General features: G+C 43.7%; 1 protein-coding gene across 1 annotated transcript in view; it reads right to left on the minus strand.

Moving 5' to 3' along the window:
* Positions 1-23926, minus strand: part of LOC308157761 (growth hormone receptor-like) — a gene marked incomplete at its 3' end in the record, with an annotated part of 30657 nt that overhangs the window by 2224 nt on the left and 4507 nt on the right. Inside the window, exons 2-8 of the mRNA XM_080531368.1 lie at positions 17733-17810; positions 17188-17197; positions 4528-4663; positions 4124-4293; positions 1186-1364; positions 443-596; positions 43-133 (exon numbers count right to left, since the gene is read on the minus strand). Coding sequence (XP_080387494.1) covers positions 43-133; positions 443-596; positions 1186-1364; positions 4124-4293; positions 4528-4663; positions 17188-17197; positions 17733-17792 — 800 coding nt within the window. The 5' untranslated portion in view covers positions 17793-17810. The remainder of the gene's footprint in view (positions 1-42; positions 134-442; positions 597-1185; positions 1365-4123; positions 4294-4527; positions 4664-17187; positions 17198-17732; positions 17811-23926) is intronic.

Here is a 23926-nt window from a genome sequence, read left to right on the forward strand (position 1 = left end):
GTATATGCTGAAGTGTGTTTGTGAGTGTGTTTGTTTCCTCACCTTTGCTGCTGAGAGAAAATGATGAGCATGAGGAGAATGGCCACGCCCACAACCCCAAAAATGAGCACCAGTGTCACAGGGAACGTGGATTCTAGAACAGGATCCAACAGTTATCATCTTCACCAGCATCCCCATTATCATTAGCATACATTCAATATAGAAAAACAAGTCTCGAATCACACAAAATAATAGAATACTATTTTCTAACCATTCCACAAGGTTTTAATAAACTACGGTGAAATCCTTCACTATGGTGAAACACTGTAAATCCAGTGAACACTTTACTCATGCACACACAGACTGCTAACTGCAAACTATCTTTCCTCCACAAGACGTCTGCCATGTTTGTTCTCTATGTAAACACAGTCCTCCGCCCCAGCGACTCACCCTGACCTCTCACCTTTGCTGGGAATCTCTGGTACGTGAACAAATATGGCGTCGCTCAACTCCCCAAAGTTGGTGAAGGCCCTCATCTTGCAGCGCACACGCACCTCATACTCCTCTCCTGTGTGCAGGCCATAGATCGTCTGCTGGGTACTACTATCTAACTCCGACTGAGAGAGTGAGAGAGAGAGAGAGAGAGAGAGAGAGAGAGAGAGAGAGAGAGAGAGAGAGAGAGAGAGAGAGAGAGAGAGAGTGAGTGAGTGGGCAAACTTCCCCAACCGAACTAGCATAAACAGAGGGAAGGCACTTATAATTTGCACAGATAAATGCAATTTTGGAAACAGAAAATACAAAATGTGTCTGTGTGCGCATCCCCCTGGTTTCTGTCTGCTGGGGATATTTGTGTCAGCGACGTTCCCCTGGCCGTGCCTCTAATCCCTCCCTCATCAAGGCTGGCTTTCCCTAGGAGGCTTTCTTCTGGCTTCCACTTCTGCCCCATCAAAGCTGCTGGGGCTGCTGGGTAATAGGCCATACTAGGCAGCGCCAGCCGCTGTGTGTGTGTGTGTGACATGTATGTGGAATGCAGGATATCTGAAGGGAGGGGAGATGAAACCTGACACTGACTCAGTGAGCTACCTCCTCTGACCAGTAACAAAGCTAGTATCTGTGTCTATTTGTTCCGTGCAATATTTAGTGTGCAAGTGCTAGTGGTGTGTGCGTGTGTGTGTGTGTGTGTGTGTGTGTGTGTGTGTGACTCACCACATCCCAGTGAGTGCTGTTCCGCCTCCTGTACTGCACCTCGTAGACCAGACTCATCCAGCCCCCCTGTACGTCAGCCGATGGCGGGGGCTCCCACCTTGTCATGATGTCATAGTGCAGGCCCGAGCGGCTCACATTCAGCAGGGTCCAGTTCAAACCCACCGGGGGGTCGGGGTGCACTGCCAGGGGTCAAAGGGAAAGGGTCAGCACCTGAATGAACACTAAACCCTGCTTTAGGCCTGTGAATGCACCTCAATAGTGCCCAGGAGGTCTACGGTCAGGTCAATACAATTATTTTAATTGGTTCCTCTCTCCAGGAGTTGATACTTGGGAGTGTAACCTTAGGCTTGCTATGAAATTATCACGTAACACATTTTTATTTTATTTGTCTTATTACATTTATTTCAAGTAATTCGTTTTATTTTTTCGGCTATGCTGTTGTGTTTATTTGTTCTTGTTTTAATGCTTCAAATGTAAAGTACTTTGAGCTGCATTTTATGTATAAAAAGTGCTATACAAATAAAGTTTATTATTATTCTTATCAATAGGATTGGCATCTCTTTGCTATTTCTTTACAAATTATATGATAATATCTCTAACTGTGGATATGCTCTATAACATGTATGCAACCGATAATTTACATTTATTTTGGGGCATTTAGCAGACGCCTTATTCCAAAGCGACTTACAATCAATACATTTGATTAAGCAAGTGAATCATCAATCCACCAGTTGTAGCAGGAAGAGTATTTTTGTAGAAATCCTAGGAGATACAGTATAGGGGGAAGCAGGTGTCTCTGAAGACAGAGTGCTGGTGCTGGGGGGTAGTAGATGTCTCAGGAGGAGCAGTTAAGGTGTAGCCTGAAGAGATGGACTCTAAGAACTCTAAGATAATATCTCTAACAGCTCTAAGATCATATCTACACCTGCTGGCAGTTATTGAGTTAGTTAAAGAGGATTGAGGAGCTGGCGAGTACAAGAACCGTAGAATATAGGGATGGAAAATATATACTGCACTTGACAGTTTGGCTTTCCCGCCATTTACACTTTTTTGAGGTTGGGGTTTTTTCCTTGTTGTGAAAAAGGAAGAACATATATTTATTCAAGCAGCACATGATATCTGGTATTGAGATATAGCAACGTCATAACAACATCTCAACACCCAAACACACCACAGAGCCAATAGCATCTCCTCTCTCAGCACGCCTCCATGTCCATGAGCTCAGTGACAGAAACCACCTGGATAGGTTTTCACCTCCAATGGGGAGTCTTTTTTGTCTCATACCAGAGAGAGAAAGAGAAAGAGAGAGAGAGAGAGACAGAGAGAGACAGAGAGAGAAAGACAGCTGGGTGGTATCAGTGCTCTCGCTGGTTCTGTGATTATAAACAGAAATACAAACTGGTGTACAGTGATAACCACTGATAACGCTCCATAAACAGATACAGCTAAGATAACCACTGATAATGCTCCATAAACAGATACAGCTAAGATACGGCCCTGGCCAGGTGGGAAAGGTCCTGCTTAAAGGCCTTCTGCTGTCTCCCTACAAAAAGGTCAAAGACTGACTTAATTCACAGGCACACACACACACACACACATAGACGTGTGCCAACTCCATAGGTACAATACAACGTGTGACACTGCCACTTCTCAGTAGTTCAGACATCATTGAGATGATCATTCAGTTATGATGATGAACAACCATATGATGAACACAGTTTGTTCATCATCATAGCTGAACGATCACATGTCTGCATGCTTGTGTGTGTGTGTGTGTGTGTGTGTGTGTATTCCCAACACTCTCGGATCAACAGTGTTTCCATCCAGAGATGGGGCCAAAGAGCTGATGTACGTCATGACACACACATGCACTCCATCACCAAAAGTTTAATGAGCTTAGTCAATATAACCACTCAATTTGAGAAGAAAGCATACATTATATTGATATTTCATTATAGAGGCATATCACGGGCAGTCAGCCGTGGTCCGGTAAAATGTGTGCATAATGACTAATGGAGATTATGTTTTTGTTCACCCCTATATCAGGATTTGTCTATTTCTGGACAGCCTGTTATAGGCTACATCAACAATTCAATCAAAAGTTCTCTCCACAGTCCCATGCATCAAACATGCATTAAACTTCAGCAATGTGGTATTAAGGCTATGGTTTACAATGGTTATCTTTATCTAAGTTTATATGTCCAGAGGGTTCTCATATAAATGGGCAGCACTCTACTTGCTACCTATGGGCTGACATGCTGCTCATTTTCTCAACTTGGAGGGGGCGCGTGATGGCAACAAAATGCTGCTATATGACGGTGATATTGGCAAACATGTGACATTAGATGGTATTCCCGGCTGTGTATCGTCTCATATTGACATTTTTCAGGTCTATAAAGATTGCAACTGTTCACATGGGGTACAGTAGATAAGACTAGATAAGATAAAGAGCCACAGTGTTTAGAAGATTGCTACATTAACTCTCTAGGAGTGTCTAAAGAGGCCGTGGGGATTCTCCATTTCTGTTCACATTATATTGACAGAGGGAGGGAGAACAGGAGCGTGTGTGTGTGTGTGTGTGTGTGTGTGTGTGTGTGTGTGTGTGTGTGTGTGAGAGAGAGAGAGATAACAATGTTTACTTGAAATGTTGCGTCTGGCTGAACTGATATGATATTTTCTACATAACAGCAAGCAGGTTTTCCTGGAATCCTGGTTCTATCAACCCACTTCCTCTCCTTGTCTCTTCTCCTTGGTCTCTGTTAATACCCAGTTCTTTGTAGAATAGATGGAAGGCAAGGAGACAAGGAGGAGAAGCGGCCTTTGACGATTGGGATGCACCCCATATGTAGGATTCTACTCTCTGTCAACCGATGACTCCATATGAGGAACAGGGAGACTTAATGAGCCAGTTCCATATCAGTGGTTCTCTGATCCTCACCGATATTCTCCACAGTGAAGCAGAGATCGTCATAGGTCACATTCTGGCTCTGGGAGCGGAGCTGAACACAGTATTTAATCCAGACGGAGGTGTTGTTCTTGTTGAAGTAACACTCATTCTTCACTGAGGAGGAGTACTCTGGACACTCCCTCCACTCATTCTCACTGGGGCTGGGGCTGAGAAAGGACGAGGGAAGGGAGAGAGAGACAGATCATTATATTTATTACGTTTTTTGGGCGATAGCCAGACTCAATAATTAGTTGAAAAAAGGTGATCGCATAGAAGGTGCTCACATACACACACACACCCACCCACACCCACACTACCCCCCCCCCCCCCACACACACATGCACACACAAACACACACACACACACACACACACACACACACACACCTAACTCACCTCTTCTTATGGAAGAAGACTCGGAGCACTCCAGGTTCTGAGAGGTTCTGGAAACTTCCAGAGCTCCACCAGCAGCGAAACGTCTCCAGTTCCCTGGACATACAGCCAGTAAAATGAGGGCCCTCGACAGAGGGATCTGAGAAATATAGAGAAAAAAAGAAAGGGTGGGGGGTTAAAAGAAAAAGAGAGATGATCTATTAACAGACATGGACAAACATGTTTGTGCAACTTGACGCTCAAATAATTTTCTCCAAAGGCCTGGAACTGGAAAGGAATTTGAACTGGAAAGTGTCCCTTTAACACACACACACACACACACACACACACACACTCAACATTTAGACAGGAAATCAATAGTTTTCCAAATACAGTACAGTCCAAACACCTGCTGTGCATTTTAATTACACTAGATTGTGCATGAGTGTCACTTTACCAGTTACCAGTTGTCCTCCTCACCCCCCAATCCCTGATAACCTGCCCTAAAACCCCCAACCCCTTTCCTCCCACTTCACTAGCCTCCCGTTTTACTCCCCTGCCTTACCTAGTCACCCGTTTTCTCTCTCTCCCTATCCATCCTCCTCAGCCACTGCCCCTGCTGTCTCCCTTCATCACCCATCTCCTCACCCCTCCCTCACCCTTCATCACCCATCTCCTCACCCCTCATCACCCATCTCCTCACCCCTCCCTCACCCTTCATCACCCATCTCCTCACCCCTCCCTCTCCCTTCATCACCCATCTCCTCACCCCTCCCTCTCCCTTCATCAGCCATCTCCTCACCCCTCCCTCTCCCTTCGGTACCTAGTTTCTCATCCAGCTCTGAGACTCTGGGTTTGGCACAGCCATAAATAAGAGTACCATTGATTTCTGCTCTGCGCTCTCTGCTCTCCCCTCACTGACTGCTACATAAATCACGGACCCTAGAAAACACACACACACACACACACACACACACACACACACACACACACACACACACACACACACACACAGAGAAAGAGAGAGAGAGAGGGGGGGGGGGCTGACTTTCAAAACCAGACTTTGTTTTGCCATTGTGGCTTGCGGGCGCACACAGAACTGAGCTTTTCTTGAGAAAAAGGAGGAGGACCTGTCACTTCCACTCCCACATAAAACATTACCACCGCGACACACACACACACACACACACACACACACACACACACACACACACACACACACTCACACACTCTCACACACACACACACACACACGCCCTTTTAAACTGTAAGTCATCTACGTTCATATACATATTCAACTCTAGCATAAGCCATGTATAATAACAACTTATATAACAGGCAAAAAGCATCTCTGAAATGTCCCACTACTAATTGAATTAACAAAAAAAGAACTTCCTTATTCATGCTCTGTATATCATTGCGGACACACTGCAATTCTCATTATTACCATGTGATCATTCAACCTAGAACAATTTCTATTTGACGCTAATACTCTCATATTTTACTGCATTCCTTTCTTTTTTCCTCCCTCCCTCCATCTCACTGAAGACATTCAGCTCTTCTTCCATGCCTCTGTTATTTCAACTCTCCCTCCCACCCCTTGAATTCCAGCTGCCACAATCAAAGAGCCTGCCGCAAACCTGCAGCCATAGAGCCGGACCGACAGCAGAAACACAATAGGTTCCTATTCAACCAAAGGGCTGTTAGAAAAAGCATGGGGGATGTTGCTATTCATGGGAATGATGCATCAAATTAGTTTTTCAGCATTTACTTTAAAGGTAAAAAACAACATGATTGATCTTTGAGAACGAAAAAACAACAGCGCAACTTTTTTTCCAAATGTCTCTAATGTGCCGTTAAATGGACGTCCACCTGAGTGTACCAGACAAAACTGCACACTCTGTCCTCCTGGGGAGGAGGAGCACATACCCACAAGGTATGAGACCAAAGCCTTTTCTCAATGGTGAGGAGCACGGCTCCTCGCGTCATCTCCTCCGTCCTCCACTCAGGTCCTAACTGAAAAAACACATAGGTTTCCCCTCTTACATATTCTCCTCTAATGCTTTTCGGGGGGGTGAAGCGAGTAGTCATGCTCCTAACAATTGAGAAAAAAAAACTCATAACAGAGGGGATGTCAGGCGTCACTGTCCTCCCTCCCTTCATTTGAGTTGTTTACTGAGTGACTCTTCTCAGTTCCAGGCCTAGACACACTATGTGTGTCAGAGGTCAAAGGCTGGGCAGGAACACCTGGCAGATCTAATGAAACCCTGAAAGCAGGAGAGGCTGGTCTCGTTTGACACTATTCCTCATTTCATTCCATGCCTTATAATGAGCCTGTCCTCCGATGTCTGCCTCCACCAGCCTCCTCTGCCTGAAACATGTGTTAAAACAAAGCTTTTAGTGCCATACATTGAAATCTGAAAATAGTTGAAGAAGATATGCTTATTTGAATGTTGGTCCACCTCAAATCAAATAGCGGAGAAATGCGTTCTGAATCAAAACACAGGCAAAATAGCTGCTAATATCTAGCGCTAAAAAGGAACCTTGCTACGAACATCTAACTGCATGTTTAGCACATCACAACATGGTGATAGAACATCAACATTCTAAAAACACACAACACTTCCGGCTTAGCAAACGATGGAGTGACACGTAGATTTAGGAGCTCCAGCAGAATTGTTTAATTACAGTTGCGGGTTACTAAGACAAAGTGTGTGAACCCTTTGGAATTACCTGTATTTCTGCATAGATTGGTCATAAAATGTGTTCTGATCTTCATCTAAGTCACAACGATAGACAAACACAGTCTGCTTAAACTAATACCACACAAACAATTATATGTTTTCATTGAACACACCATGTAAACATTCAGGGTGGGGGGTGGAAAAAGTATGTGAACCCTTGGATTTAATAACTGGTTGACCCTCCTTTGGCAGCAATAACCTCAACCAACGGTCAGGAGGAATTTTGGACCATTCCTCTTTTTCTGTTTCATATATTTTATTGTCTGTTTTTCTGTTTTATACACAAGACAAACAAACAAACTAACTAACTAACTAACTAACAAACAAACAACAAGCTGCCAGGCATACATGTCTAGTATGATTTGGTTCCAAGCATTGGACCATTCCTCTTTACAAAACTGTTTCAGTTCAGCAATATTCTTGGGGTGTCTGGTGTGAAACGCTCTCTTGAGGTCATGCCACAGCATCTCAATCGGGTTAGGATCACAGAAGGCGTATTTTCTTCTGTTGAAGCCATTCTGTTGTTGATTTACTTCTGTGCTTTGGGTCGTTGTCCTGTTGCATCACCCATCTTCTGTTGAGCTTCAATTTGTGGACAGATGGCCTTAAGTTCTCCTGCAAAATGTCTTGATAAACTTGGCAATTAATTTTTCCGTCGATGATGGCAATCTGTCCAGGCCCTGAGGCAGTAAAGCAGCCCCAAACCATAATGCCCCCTCCACCATACTTCACAGTTGGGATGATGTTTTGATATTGGTGTGCTGTGCCTTTTACACACATAGTGTTCTGTGTTCCTTCCAAACAACTACATTTTGGTTCCATCTGTCCACAGAATATTAGTGCTGTGGAACATCCAGGTGCTCTTTTGCAAACTTCAAATTTGCAGCAATGTTTTTTTTTGGACGGCAGTGGCTTCCTCCGTGGTAACAGAGATGTTAGCATGTGCCAGAGATTTCTGTAAGTCTTTAGCTGACACTCGAATTCTTCTTCACCTCATTGAGCATTCTGCGGTGTGCTCTTGAAGTCATCTTTGCAGGATGGCCACTCCTAGGGAGAGTAGCAACAGTGCTGAGCTTTCTTCATTTATAGACAATTTGTCTTACCATGGACTGATGAACATCAAGGCTTTTAGAGATACTTTTGTAACCTTTTCCAGCTTTATGCAAGTCAACAATTCTTAATTGTAGATCTTCTGAGAGGTCTTTTGTGCGAGGCATGGTTCACATCAGGCAATGCTTCTTGAGAATAGCAAACTCAAAACTGGTGTGTTTTTTATAGGGCAGGGCAGCTTTAACCAACACCTCCAATCTCGTCTCATTGATTGGACTCCAAGTTGCCTGACTCCTGACTCCAATTAGCTCTAAGTCATTAGCCTAGGGGTTCACATACTTTTTCCACCCCCCACCCTGAATATTTACATGGTGTGTTCAATAAAAACATGAAAACATATAATTGTTTGTGTGGTATTAGTTTAAGCAGACTGTGTTTGTTTATTGTTGTGACTTAGATGAAGATCAGAACACATTTTATGACCAATTTATGCAAGAATCCAGGTAATTCCAAAGGGTTCACATACTTTTTCTTTTTGCAACTGTATATACTCTAAAGGCACTTTTCAGACTTCACTTCTTTGTTGTATTTAATATATTATATCCTTTAACTAATTCGTTTTTATTTCAACCTCGAAAATGCCTCCAAATGCTGCTAAATCGTCAAAGATCACACAGTCTGTGCTTTTGAACACGTCCTAAAACGCATGTTTATAAGCCATGTAGGCCTATCACTTACCAGTAGCCTACGGCAGACGAGACAGTGAATCCAATTCACAAATGATAAGTATTCAGTGATCCTAAAACCGATGTTTGTTATATCGAGTGGGCTCTTCAACACTTACAACACACAACAAACATTTTTTTTTCATTTGTGCGACTTAAGGATTGCCGACATGGGGCCCTTTTTACCAGACCATTTCACATATACAGAACATGTTAAATTTGGATGACGCTAACTAACTTTCATATGAAGAAGAAGGGTGATGAGTATATCTTATCCCTCTAGGGCTGATGTCCCCAAAGCTGTGGAAACTCAAACAAACACGACCCAGTGCGCACGTGTGCATGCGTACAGTGTGTGTGTGTGTGTGCCCTAGCATCTGCAAACTAAAGAGCCTAAAAAAGAAAAACGTATTTACCCAACTTCCTCACTCTGCCAGTCTACAGGCCGTAGCTAGGAAACAGTCAGTGGCCTGACCGCCTAGGCATTAGCTTCTGCCATTAGGCTTAAAAACCTTCACAAAGGTTTAAAATTAAAAGCCATTATAAGACCCCCGAAGCCACCTGGAGAAGGGAACAGAGACAATGTAAAGGTTTATCAGCGGACATATTGCTAAACGGTTAACTAATTGCCCCGAAGAGCCGAGGGGATATGGGGCTGGCGCCGAGTATTACCACCTTTTCCAGCTCATTTGCTAACAGGAGAGTGTTAATGCTGGGTTAACAAGGCAGCAAGTGAGAGCTGAGGGGAATGTGTGTCTGTGTGTGTGTGTGTGTGTGTCTGTGTGTGTGTGTGTGTCTGTGTGTGTGTGTGTGTGTGTGTGTCTGTGTGTCTGTGTGTGTGTGTGTGTGTGTGTGTGTGTGTGTGTGTGTGTGTGTGTAAGAGAGAGAGAGAGAGGGAGAGAGAAAGACAAAAAGAAAGAGGGAGATAGAAGGAGAGACAGAGAGAGCCCATACTGTATCAATAAGAAAACAACATTTTAAGTCCAATCTTACTACTCTGTCAATCTCAATCAATATGATTTAATGAGATTATAGTGGAAATTGAATTACATATACCGGTATGCCTGAGATAATGTTTTATGACAACACACACAGAAGGGCGCGCGCGCACACACACACACACACACACACACACACACACACACACACACACACACACACGTCTCATGTGATTAGCTGGTAGTTTGATTCTACTCCACCCCAATGGTACTGGACACTCAGAGAATAGAGGTACCCGTTGTTCCTCACTGCCCTTAGACAGAAACAAGTCATTTTCTGCTTCCAGCTGACTGTCACAAACACAATTACATGCTACTCAAGGCTATCTCTCCCCTAAAAATATATATTGTGTGATTGTGTGTAATGTTGTGCGTATGAGTGAATCACTGTCTGCTGATAATATTAACAGATAATAACATCCATCATGATGTGTGGTGACAGGAAGATGCCTAGTAGTTTTATTAGTGTTCCTACTAGTATGTAGTAGTAGGAACAGTATTGTTATTGGTGGTTTACTTATTATTATTCTTTTCCTGACTTTGGTCAAATAGCTCAAAAAGTCCCTGACCAAAAATGCTATGAATTTGCATGCCACAACTATGGAGAATAAGTAACTATGGCAGAAAGAATGACCATGATTAGACTGTAGGTGGTGCTATAATATATATATATATATATATTATAATAATAATTAACTTCAGAATGCTGGCATTTCACCCCGTTGGATGAACATTTATGAAACTTGGTACACATGTGTCTTTCCTCATGGGGAACATATTTGCCTCAAGAACCCATAAGGTCCGCCATGATGGATTTTTCTGCAGGTGCAAAATTTGGCCAAACTTATAAAAATTAACTTTAAGTCTGATTGGTCCAAAATTGCATACGAACATGCGTGGTGCACATCTCTCTATAGGGTGTTAAAGGATAAGAGATCCATTGAAAGATATCAGAGAAAATTATATGAAAAGAAAAATAATTGGCTCCGAATTTTCAAATGCTCTGAGAATTTGCCCTGCTACGTCAATATTTATGGCAGTTGACAGGCTGATAGAGGGCACTACAATGTGTTACTATGTCGAAACATTTTAAGATATCTAAAAAAACAAGGACATTACAGATGTTTTAAATTTTCAATGTTTTACATTTTCGACACATCTGTGACATAATGACGCTTCATTTGGCGTGGGCAAAATACGTGCCCACCCTCCTCCCCTCCTCCATCTTTTATGAATACGAGAGGACAGAGGTCACAGGTTAGCTATGTTTTCTGTCCAGCCTTTTTAATTTGAACCCGAGCGCAGCGAGGAGGACAGCAGAGAAGTCATTACACAAAATGCCGATCAGAATGAAGACGATCTGAGAGGTGAGGAGGCGCGAGTGGGACATAATCGCTGGTGTCTGTGAAGCAACTGTCAACAAATGCCAACCGAGATGGAGAGTGTAAACAAACTTGTTAGAAGAGATAGAACCTTATAATTCTTAGCTCACGAGTTGTTGGCACAGCAGATTGGTGTTGGAGTGACAAGCAGTTTACCAGTGCCAACACACACACACACACACACACACACACACACACACACACACACACACACACACACGCACACACACACACACACACACGTGGCACGTGCAGAAATCTTGTCTTTCCCAGGCGACGTGTCTCCGATGACATGAAACAGAGAGGAGCAGGGGAGAGAGAAAGACAGGAAGGGGAGAGTTACAGTAATTACAAGTAATTACTTTTCTCCTTTCCTTCTTTACACAATTCCTTTTATACTTTTGTCCTAATCTCTTTCATTGTTGCACTTATTTTCTTCTAATCCCTTTTAAGGGATAGGAGAGGAGAGAGCAAGTGTACCTGTTTAAATCAGATAATCTCTCACCTTAAAACAGGGGAGAAGGAAGGCTGGGCATGGGGACTGAGGTCGGGGGGCAGTGTTACCCCCTTTTCCCAGAGGGATTCTTGGACAAAGACTAAGGCGAGAGTGGACACCGCAAGCTCAAGATTCACACAGGGGAATGTAAACAGGTGTTCAAAATAACTGCCAACTCACACACACACACACATGGGCGTGTACACTCGTGCGTGCACCCCCCCCCCCCCCCCCAAACACACACACACACACACACAGACTGCTTGCTTCAGGCCATATGGAAACTCAATACAACACATTTGTTACCACTCTCTTATACAGCACACACAAACATACACACACACACACACACACACACACACACACACACACACACACACACACACACACAAACGAATAATAAATTCAAAGTTCAAGTTCAAAGTATACTGGGATACAGGGAAGTATTAAAGTACAAATATATTCTTACTCACAAGTTATCCTCCTCAAAAAGACAATAAAACACAATAGTAGCAAAGACACATATTCTCTCCTCTCCCATCATACTGTATATCTGGAAAAGAGCTCTTTAGTCCGTTCTCCTAATTCACCTTTGAAGGTTTACAGACACAACATGTCAGTAGGACTGAGTAAGAGTAAATAAAGAGTGTGTGTGTGTGGGGGGGGGGTTACAGTTTCAGCCACACACACACATGCACACACACACAGTTTCTGATTAAACAAATAGCCTACTGTAGATCCCTCCGCCCCTATTTACAAAACCAAGACTGAGGGCCCAAACTGATCTTCACCTCCCCCCCGATACATACACACACACACACACACACACACACACACACACACACACAAATCTTCCCTCTTCCCTCTTTGCTCCCCACAACTCCATCCATTCATCTGCCCTAGACCTCACTCTCTCACTCCAAAATCCTCCCTTTTCTCCATCCTTTTTTCCCCCAATCCTTCTCCATCTAAGCAGCCATGCTACAAACAGTGAACACACCCAACACTGCTCTTTGAAGGGATTCAATTGTAGCGTGTGTGTGTATGTGCGACGAGGTGGACCAAACCCATGTGGTTACCGCTGGTAGCCGCTTATGTGGCCAGAGACCCAGAGTGTGTCTCAAAAAGACGATCAATTGGTGGGCAAAGTCCCAGGCACACACACACACACACACACACACACACACACACACACAAACACACACACACACACACACACACACACACACACACATAGACAGACTATAATCACTCTGGTCTGCCCTTAAACACAGGGGAGCCTCTCCAAAAGCATCCTCACCGCTTGTTAAGCGGTCTACTCACTGTTGGAAAAAAAAAACATTTTACAAGAGAAAACAAAATGTATACAGATTTCCAGGAAGGCCCAAAAGTGCTTACAGCTCAGAGACACTTCTGGTGGACACCAAAACAACCCCCAAGGAACCAAACCAAAAACAGATTCTCATTAATCTCTACAACAGGTTGGGATAAACTCTCAGAGGAGACCAGTTGTGGGATTGGAAAGGGACTCCTTGAACTCTCAGGGGAATGCAGGTTGAGAAATGGACTGGTTTAACAGGGCTAACAGTTCCCTACAGCTTTGGATAGCATTGCAAAAGAATGCTACTGGGTAGGGATGCACCGACACCCCTTTTCTTCAGACCAAGTACAAGTAGCCTACTTACATTTGGGTACTTGCTGATTATAGTTCAAACAGTGACTTTGAAAACTGACTTTTTATTTTCATCAGCTGTGCCTCACTTTCTGAATGTAACAAATTAAATATGTGACAGGGTCTGGTGTTTTGATCACACAGTCCTTGCTTTTGAAGTTGGTTTACAAGCCATGTATCACTAACACCCACTGGACTACAAAGCAGGAAAGGCAGATGATACAGTGGATCAAAAACAAGATGAATTCGCTGACAACTTAAGTATTTAGTGATCCTAAAAGTGTTATATTGAGATGGCTTTTCAACACACTTCAACACTTTCAACAACTTATTTATTTAAGTTATTTTTTCTGAGTGGGGCAGTCCCACTCATATTTTTCTTTTTTATTGTGATAGAGATAGTAGAGATATGACAGGAAGGATGGGTGAGAGAGAGAGAAGGGATGACATGCAGGACATGGTCCGTGGCTAGGATCGAACCGGGAACCCTGCTGTTACGTGGTCAATGCTTAGTCCGCTACACCACCTAGGCACCCCAAAGGAAAACCATTTTTAAAATGTTGGTAATTTTCGCGACTTGACGATTTCCGACTTGTTTCTGACCTCTTTCACCAGACCCTGTCACATATTTCTGTCACACAGAATTTAGCAGAGCATAGTGTGCAGTCTGCTCTACTTTTGTCGTCATCATTGCTTATCCTAAAATATCTCCAAACTGCTGACATTGCTCCACCTCTGCCTACCTGCTACGAGAGGTTACGTTACGTTACGTTGCCGTAAAGTGGTATCGGGAGTCGATGTATCAGACTAGTTTTACGAGTATGAGTACATGACCACAGTATCGGGTACAAGTACGAGTACTGGTATCGGTATCGGTGCATCCCTACTACTAGGAGATGCTGTACAATGGTAAATACCTACCCAATGGATTTAAAAACAGCCTAGCTAAGTCACATATCAATGTTAAAACTTAAGTAAAGAAGAGTAGCCCCACGGTGGTGTAGCGGTCTAAGCACTGGCCACTAGTGCAAGCTGCCCACCGGGGACTGGGATCGTATCCCAGCTCGCCAGATCCGGATATGGCTGGGGCACACACGGGGAGCGGCATATTGGGCGGCCGCTCCCGAGGGCGGTATAGGAGTATTTCCGGACAAGGATCCGTCGCGCAACAGCGCCCCCGGGGTGCCGGAATAACAGGTGCTGGGCTCGAGGAGCCAGTCAGCTAGTCTGCCTGGCGGCCTCTTCTGGGACTGCCGGCCACGGGGTCGTGCGTCGGATCCTTCGCAATAGGCAGGGGATAATTGGATGCTAGGTTGGGTTCAATTGGCTACCAAATTGGGTGAAAAAGGGATAAAATCTGAAAAACAAATAAATAATAATAAAAAAAAAGTAAAGAAGAGTAACGAACAGTGAATGCCTCTTTAAAAAGTTGATACATTCTGAGGGAGAAGACTGTAGGATTTGAGCAAGCCTGAGAAAGGCTGAGAAAGGAATAGTCTGTGTTTACCCTCCCTATCAGCAGCTGTTCTTTGTGTACAGATGTTTCACGGTTGTTGAGGAAGACAGGGCCAGTTGGCCGTGCAGCGGCCCTCATTGGCAACCAATCAAACGAGGGGAATAAGGAACTCTAGTAGTCGGTGTGTGTTTGATAATGGCGAGTCAACATTTGCACCTTGTCTGGACCAAGGGGGGGTTGCGATAGTTGTTTGCGGCAGTTCTTGGATAGCCCCTAGCCAGCTAGGGTAATAACCTCAGGGTGAAGAGACATCATTTGGGGTGTGTCATTTTAGCTACTTGTAAAGTACCTATATTTGCACAACAGCAAATAAACAAACGGTAGACTACTAGGCTATTCGAAACATTTCACCACCACCAACACCAACAGTGTCATCCTGAGGAACCATGACGGAAAAAAAAACCTGAGGGACATTTTTTAACACACTAGGGACTACAGCCGGACTTATCTTAAGCCCATTAATGCTGTTCTTTCAATAATAAAAAGTACAAATGCGTAAGGTTAAAGGTTTCTTTAAACTATCTTAGGACTAATCCATACTCCCTATTACTTTTTAGTGACCGTCCAAAGCAGGGCTTAGTTAGTTTAATTCCATACCTCCAGTCTCTCATATCACCTCTCCCTCTCTTCAGTCCCAGGCTAACACTTGACCCACAGGCATGGGTTCCAGACCGAATAGGATTATCATGCTCTGCCAAAGATGTGTACACTCGTTAATTCCTCATCAGTATGCCAACAGGGGCCCATAACAATTCCAGCCTAATCCATAACGGAGTGCTTAATGTTTAGGTCTTAATCCATGGGCCCTTTGGGTGGAGGCTTTCTCCCCACGATGAGACCGGCTAGTCCAGAATCACACAGGGTCATGCTCCAAAGACACAATTACAGACAACATTACCAAAACATTCAAGGGTACAACAGGGTAGAATGATCAAAAACATTCTAGAACACTCCAGGGAGAATGACCAAAGATTGTAAAGCACCCAAGAACGATTTGTCCAAAACATTATAGAATACATCAAAGAATACACTTGAGAATTATACAGCTCTCTGCTCCACTTTCTCCCAGTTCCATGTGGAGTCCATTTGAGTGGACACCAGTGTATTGCAAGGCCACTGCTCTTAGTCTGTCTCTGTTACTTCTGAACTCAAAGACTCAAAGAAAGTATAGTTTCTGAAACGATGTGGTAACAGAATATTATGACCAAACAGACATTCTTGAATTGTGGTCCCTCCGATTGCTCCCTCGAGGAGAGACACTATTTGAATGGGTAATTACACCAAAACAATTAAGTATACCCTCTTTTCAACCACAGCATTCTGAGCATTCTGTGCTTGCTTCAGCAAGTCCTACTAATAACAATTTGACATAATTATTTTTTATTAGTGGGCTTGCTTCAGCAAGTCCAACTATTATTCTCGTATTATTTTTCTGTCCATTTTCTCACCACTAGGCCTACTCCTAAATGTTTTAAGCTATTAAAACCAATCCAACATTACAACGCCAAGAAAGGTCTAACTGGGAGTGCTATGATTTCTGGGTTTGAAACTGATTAAACTATCTAACCTTCTCTCATCTATCTAACTGTTTTCATCCATCCAACCAACCAACCATTCATCCACCCATGGTGGATCCTATCCTAGTTCGGAAAGCCTAGGAAAATCCTTTTTGCAGAAAAAAGCTACAAAGGTGTGGACACCTGTTTGCAATAAGTGAAGCCTCGCAACACTCAAACTAATCAAATACCTTGCTTGGCCTGGTGGGAAAAGTGTGATTCTTGTTGCTAGGCTACCTGATACAGTGCTCTAACTTGCAAGGTAGCTAACAATTATGCTAACACAAACTTCCTAGGAATTTCTATGCTAGTAACAGAGTAGCTTGCCAGAAAGAGGGGGTTAGATAGTATTTGTTTCATACAAAAATTGTTTATATAATTTCAGAAACTGTAATGGAACATATCCTAATTATTCTTCCATGTTCATTGCGTCGGGTATCTCTTTCATGCGGTACTATTGTAGCCTACAGTAACAATACATAAACCCTATAGTAGTAACCTCCCCAATCGCCCAACTCTAATACAGACTACATCTACATAACCACCTGGGACTACCTGCAGTAAACACAAAGAGAAAAAAGAAAGAGATGATTGAAAAATTAGATTTTATGACCGAAGGTACTGATGGAGTCAAGTGATCATGAGGGTTAGCTGAGAGCATGTGCTCCATCTCCCTCTGTCCCTGGACTTTGACAGAGCACAGTCCATGTACAGTATTTACCCTCTTCATCTCTATTGATTTGTACCCAACCTTTCCTGTACGTGCAAAATGTGGGGTTCTGTAACTGACGTCTGACATAAGATATCATAACAATTGTCAGTCACTCAGATCATGAACACAGAATGACCAATAGACATCATTTGAAATGCAATGTGAGATTGAGATTATGTGCATTATGTACTGTGAAATGTAATGAGAAGGTTGTAGAATGGTCACACACACACACACACACACACACACACACACTCAGCATGCCACAGTCGAAATTACATGAGTAACAATAGGGTGTAGCAGACTTCGGAGGTTAGCAGTAGCAGCCTACCTGATGATGTCATGCTCTGTCATGATCCATCAGTGATGCAGATCCACAGCACACAACCAACCCAGGGAGGGGAGGAGGAAGAGGAGGAGGAACGAGGAGGAAGCCATGACGTGGGCTTCCCTGTGCTGAAGAGACAGAAATTAGAGGAAGAGGGAGAGAGAGAGAGAGAGAGAGAGAGAGAGAGAGAGAGAGAGAGAGAGAGAGAGGAGAGAGAGAGAGAGAAAAAAAAAGAGAGGGGGGGGGGCGTAGGATAATTATAAGCAATGGTCCTGGTGACATACCCACGTGAAATACTGGGCCAATATATTTGCCCTGCTCCCTCCCTCTCTCTTTCCTCCCCCATCCTCTCTGCCCTACTAGCACAAACTGTGGCTGCCATTTATTTTCAGCTGGCCTATGTGAAACCTAAACCTGGACAGGGCATAATTAACGTCCATGTAGCAGCCCCCTACGTTCCAAAGCACCATACAGAAGACATGTTGCCCAATGTTTTTGCGTGTATGTGTGTGTGCTTGCTGAATGATTCTACCAAACAGTAAAGTATTGTAGTTACTCATAAGCATTTTCCTATGGTCAGGTTAAAACTTGGTTGGTCCTGTACTTTCTTACTGTACGTACTGTCCTGCAAAGATAATATTCAATGTTATATTGTAAATATACTTCAATTAATGAGTTGCTTAATACCAGTCACTAGGCTAAACTTGCTGACTATAACCGTTGCTGTTCTGTTCCAAATAGACGTGTGCCATCCTCCTCAAACTAAAATAGCAGATACCATTGAATGACTGACACAGAAACATGATGACAAGCACTTGTTGGTGGGAAGGATTGGAGAGGGTCTATCTGTCAGAATCAGGGACAACCTCTAAATATAAATATAGGCTGACCTCTCTGACTCCTTAACCTCTCTATTTAAAGCAGTGGTTCTTCCCCACACTCAGGTTGGATTGGGACCAACCTGAACTCTTGAGAATGTTTTGATGACCCAACAAGGATACATGACAACATTTATCTTCCTTCCAATAACAATTTGGACAATCTAGTGCATTTAAAAAGACACAGAGCAAAGAAAGACTGATATTCCACAAAATTAATCCACCAGTAGAAATATTCTACTATGAATGCCTTTTCTTGCATCTAGATATAACACATATCTCACATATTATCAGCAACATATATTCAAAATGTAGAGTTCATATTCTAACTTTGTTTGACATTTTTATTAAAAAGATATGCTTTTCGTATGCATGTACTGTATAAGATTACTTACAATTACCAAGCCATGGCCTCAGTTATCCTCTAAGAGATCTGGTCATTGAGAGAGGTAGGGGAGCAAAATCTATATATCTCTCTAACATAAATAAACCATTTCCTGAGAGGGCAAATCCAATCTGTTGCTCTGTCTGTGTGTGCGTGTGTGTGTGTGTGTGTGTGTGTGTGTGTGTGTGTGTGTGTGTGTGTGTGTGTCTACAGACCAGGGGGGCCAAGATACACAAAGCAGGGATTCTGGAGTATGGAGTCTGGCAAGCGGGATGCTTGTTTGCCCTTAGAGAAATGGCTCAGTCCAAAATCAATTACTCCTTCTCTTCCACTCTCACTCAGTCTCTCTGTATTTACCTATGCCAGTCCCCTCCTATGTCCTTCTCTTTCCAAAACCTCAAGACTACAAGAGACAGTTATCACCCAGTCACTCCATTCCAGCTTTTATTTCCTATTACCTTATTTCTACTTAAGTCTGTGTTCAGTCTCTCCTTTCATTCTTCACATTTCTCCCTCCCTGTGTTCAGACTCAACCCTATCACTGCCCCTCCTCAGACACGTGGGAAAGCTCTTTTAGCCAATCAGCAGAGAGGGAGAGAGGCTGCCCCTGTCTCCTGTGGTCCCTGAGTAAACAGTGAGTTCCTCCGTGGTGTCCTGCCCCCATCTCTTAGCCTCCCCCCCACCACCACCAACCCTGGCCTCCCCCACTTCCCCCTGGGGAGTTGGGCTCTGCTAATCATCAGTGTGTGTATGGGGGATTGGGGGGGGATTGGGGGCATGAAGTAAGGGTGAGGAAGTTTGGAATGAGGGAGGATAGGATGTGGGGTGGATCGAGGGTAGGGGGTAATGGGGGAGAGGGAGAGGTCAGGGGAGGGTGAGAGATGGTATTGAGCACTCAGAGCGGACCCTCCCCACAGCCTCTCAAAGCACATAACACCCATACACAAACATAGAGTGAGACGGCCAGGCCAAGTTTGTGATTGCACCATGAGGGAAGAGGATATAGCCAGGGAGGCCCCTGTGCATCGCCTCTGTCCCCCAACTCCCCCCACCTCCATTCTGGAAGCCACACTTGGCCAATAGAACAGAGGACAGAGACTGCCTCTGCCTTCAGGTAGGTCTGTATAACTAGGTGAAAGGTCAAATCCATACATGGAGTCATCGAGAGAGAGAGAGAGAGAGAGAGAGAGAGAGAGAGAGAGAGAGAGAGAGAGAGAGAGAGAGAGAGAGAATGGTAGACTCGGGCAGGAGCCGTTCAAGTGCCACTCGTTTAACGCCTCTGTTTTGATAAATTAATTTGATCAAAAGCCATTACAATTTATTAGGCTAAATACATTCAAAATACATTTTCAAACAGCATGGTCATTTAGCCTAATCTGTGCATTTTTCACATCATTATGAAGAACTAGAATTTCAACAGGAATTTAGGCCCAATCCCATTTCTTATTTTTATCCCTACCCCTTGTTTTCGAGCGCCACTCGCTTTTCGGCTTGCCCCTCGGAAAAGTTACAAGGGGTTGAAATCTTCCTCTATGAAATGGGACAACCCTTCAAGACCCTGATACATCATCAGTAGTATCATAGAAAAGCATGGACGCTCTGCTCGCAATTCACAAGTTTCATGCTATCAATCGATCAAACAAGTCATCAAATAAAAAATGCTTGCCTGCTGGCACAAAAGAGATGTATTCCAACCACTGCCCTCTGCGTTTAAAGTTCATATATTTATACAACACTGCAATGCCTAACAGGAGAACACAAAGTCTTACTATCCCACCCCTAGCCTGACAGTCAGGCAACAATGCTTCATTATCAGGCCAGTTCATGACAGAATAGCGGTGCTCTGTAGGCTAGCAGCCCGTGCTCCTACCCTGCACTGATATTAGAGGAGAGATAACAAGTGCAACAACTTCACAGCTGGACTTACATTTTGGGCGTCATATGCCATCAAAGGGGGGAATCACGACATGGAAATATGTCAAAATGCGGGACTGTCATGCACAAATCAACCTTAAAACAACATTGTAACATTAGCTGTTGCCACTATCTTGCCACTATCTTGCCAATGATTTGCAAGGCATTCTGGGAGATTTCAACACTTGATTTTAACCCTCGCTTTGGAGTGTGCCTCTGAAAAAACTCTGTTTGGAGGGCCAAATAGCCCTATACTTCAGGACACCCTACCCCCTACATGTGAACTTGCAAAACGGAGGGGTAGGGCTAAGTGGTAGGGCCAAGGGGTGAATTGGGATTGGGCCTTAGAGTCTATCCTCTACTACGCAGAAAGAATGAATACACTGACATTTGAGGACTATCTTTGGTCTAAAAGGCCAGAGAAATGCAGGAAATAAGGTGCTATTATGTAAATTATGTCAGGCCTCAAGTGCTTGCAAAATGAAAACACTTGTGACTTGTTGGCTAAATATGCCTGGAAGGGTTGGGTGATTAATTTAACACCAAAAAGGCACAGAAATGCAAGATATTCATTCATATTATATGAACATTTTCTGAACCCCTGCAGTGCACTTGCATTGCAAATGCCTATGTTCATCTCAGCCCAATTAAAGGAAGTGTGTTTTCTTATAATTCCACCTCTAGTCAAACACTTAAAAATTGGAAACTGGAAAGTAGGAAAATTAGCTTTAAAACTGTATTGATTTTCTAGATTCGGGGCCCCCCCGAGACACTATTTTGTGCGACATGGTGCAACATACAATATATGGAATGTTGACAAATCACACTCTTTGCTATGAAAGTTAGCAACCCTACTAGTCAGTATAGGCTACACTCACGTTATTGTTATTTTGTAGGCTACTAGACTTGAACGGAATAAGCTCAACTAACAGTGAGTAATTAGAGGTCTGTATAGCATGTTTGTGTATTTCAATTAACATAGTCTAACTCTAACGGACCAACTTGAATCAGAAAATTGAGTTCTTGCACCTTTTCCATCCCAAAAGCCCAGGTAAAGTCTATAAAATGAGAGAGGTGCATAAGGCTCCCTCATGGCGAGCTTACAGACAGACTTGTCAGTGTGCTCTCAAGGATCACTGTGGGCTAACTCTGTTTGGCTAAGGGACTCTGTGAATACACAGGGGCAAGAGTTTCTAAAGCTTTTGACACAGTGCTGCAAAGTATGAAAGTACTAATAAGATATCTTTCTCATTCTCTCCCATCCGTCTCTCGGGGGCACATACTGTACACACACACGCGCACAAACACAGCGGTGAGATCACCCTTCACACACACTCAGAAGGATGACTCCATGCTGTGATGATTGAGTGGACTCTCGGCCCCTCTATGAGGTGTCAACATCATTCTTTTGAGGCTGTACACACAGAACACACACACACACACACACACACACACACACACACACACACACACTTAGATAGGAGAGACACAGGAGAAGCACAGGTCAGATTGCCCATGTCTACAGTAGCTTTCAACAAACTCTTACAAGGACAGTCTTTCTCTCTCTCCCTTTGTCACAAATACTGAAACACACTGTTTAAAATGGTCAGAGCATTCCAGTGAGACTCTGAGCTTGGCTGAATAAGCCGGGTCCAAGTGTAGATCAGAGAGGAGAGAGGGAGGGACTGAGAGATTAACTTGATTCTCGTCTGGTGTGTGACAGCTGCCGAACCCGGTCAACCCCAGGTAAAAACAACACACCATCCAAGGCTTCCATCTAACTCTGTAAGACCCTCACAAGGACAAAGACATTCTAGCAGCGCGTTACCTTAGATCAGTGTTGGGTGAATGTCTCCTATGCAAAAGATAAATGTAAAAACCCCCCAAAGAACATGTATTGCAAATCCTTTCTCCGAATGTGTAGTATGAGCCTGCTAACTAGCATAGAGACAAATTAGGAAACTTTTTTTGTTTCTGTGATAGTAAAATTCATACATTCATCTTATTTTTAATGATTCAATTAATAATTTTAATAAATAATTTTGCCATTTAGCAGACGCTTTTAATCCAAAGCGACTTACAATTACGAATTACAGGGACATTCCCCCTGGAGTAACTGAGGGCTAAGTGCCTTACTCAAGGGCACACTAGTAGTGGTGTGGTTTCAGGCGGGATTTTGAACTCACAACCTTCCGATCACAAGTCCAACTCACTATCCACTAGACCACCACTACCCCTTAAATTAAATCTCTCCCTCTTGCACACACAAATAATTGTTCTGTTTAGGTGGATGCTTCATAGTGAAATACTGGTAAAGTCAGCAGAGAGGAGAGAGGGAGGGACGGGGGATTAAGTTGGTCTGGTGTGTAACAGCTGCTGAACCCTGTCAACCCCAGGTAAAACACACCACCCAAGGCTTCCATCTAACAATGACCCTCAGACAGACTAAGACATTTTAGAACAAAGATAGACAGGAAGACAGAAGCGCCTTGCCCTTCAGAACATGAAAGACATTCTGGAGCAAAGGCCGAAATGTCAACACATCTTTCTCCATTTCTCCACTCACACTAATCAACCTGGCAAGACAAAAGCCACAATCAATAGAGGGCAGTTCCATTGATATTTCAGTTCCTGGTAGAGTGACTTCCTATTTGGCCTGGTTATAGGTTGGCCATCCATGTCCAGTCCAGTGTCCATGGCCTCTTTCAGAAACTTTCTTACACCTATCCAACCCTCTCAGATGGTTTGGTCTTGTGGTGGCACAGATGGCTTACTGCTGGAAATGGCAAGTATTATATGGGCCAGACCTGGTCCGAATGTGGGAGGCTAGCCCTGGGTGAGATTTGGCAATTTGCTATGGACCAGCTCTGGTATGAGTAATGTGGCCCTGCTACTTTCCTGTAGTAAGTGAGCCATCTTTGGTATGAGTGTGGTTGACCAGTACTGGATGACAAAGTCGTACCTGGGCCACATTCACATGCTGCCTAAGGTCTAGCCTTTTCATGACAAAGATACAGTTCAGGAATAGCAGCCAGAGCTCTCCCACTTCTGGCCTATGGATCAAAGT

The sequence above is a fragment of the Nansenia antarctica genome, assembly GCF_963989245.1.
Source record: "Nansenia antarctica genome assembly, chromosome: 5".
Lineage (NCBI taxonomy): Eukaryota > Metazoa > Chordata > Actinopteri > Argentiniformes > Microstomatidae > Nansenia > Nansenia antarctica.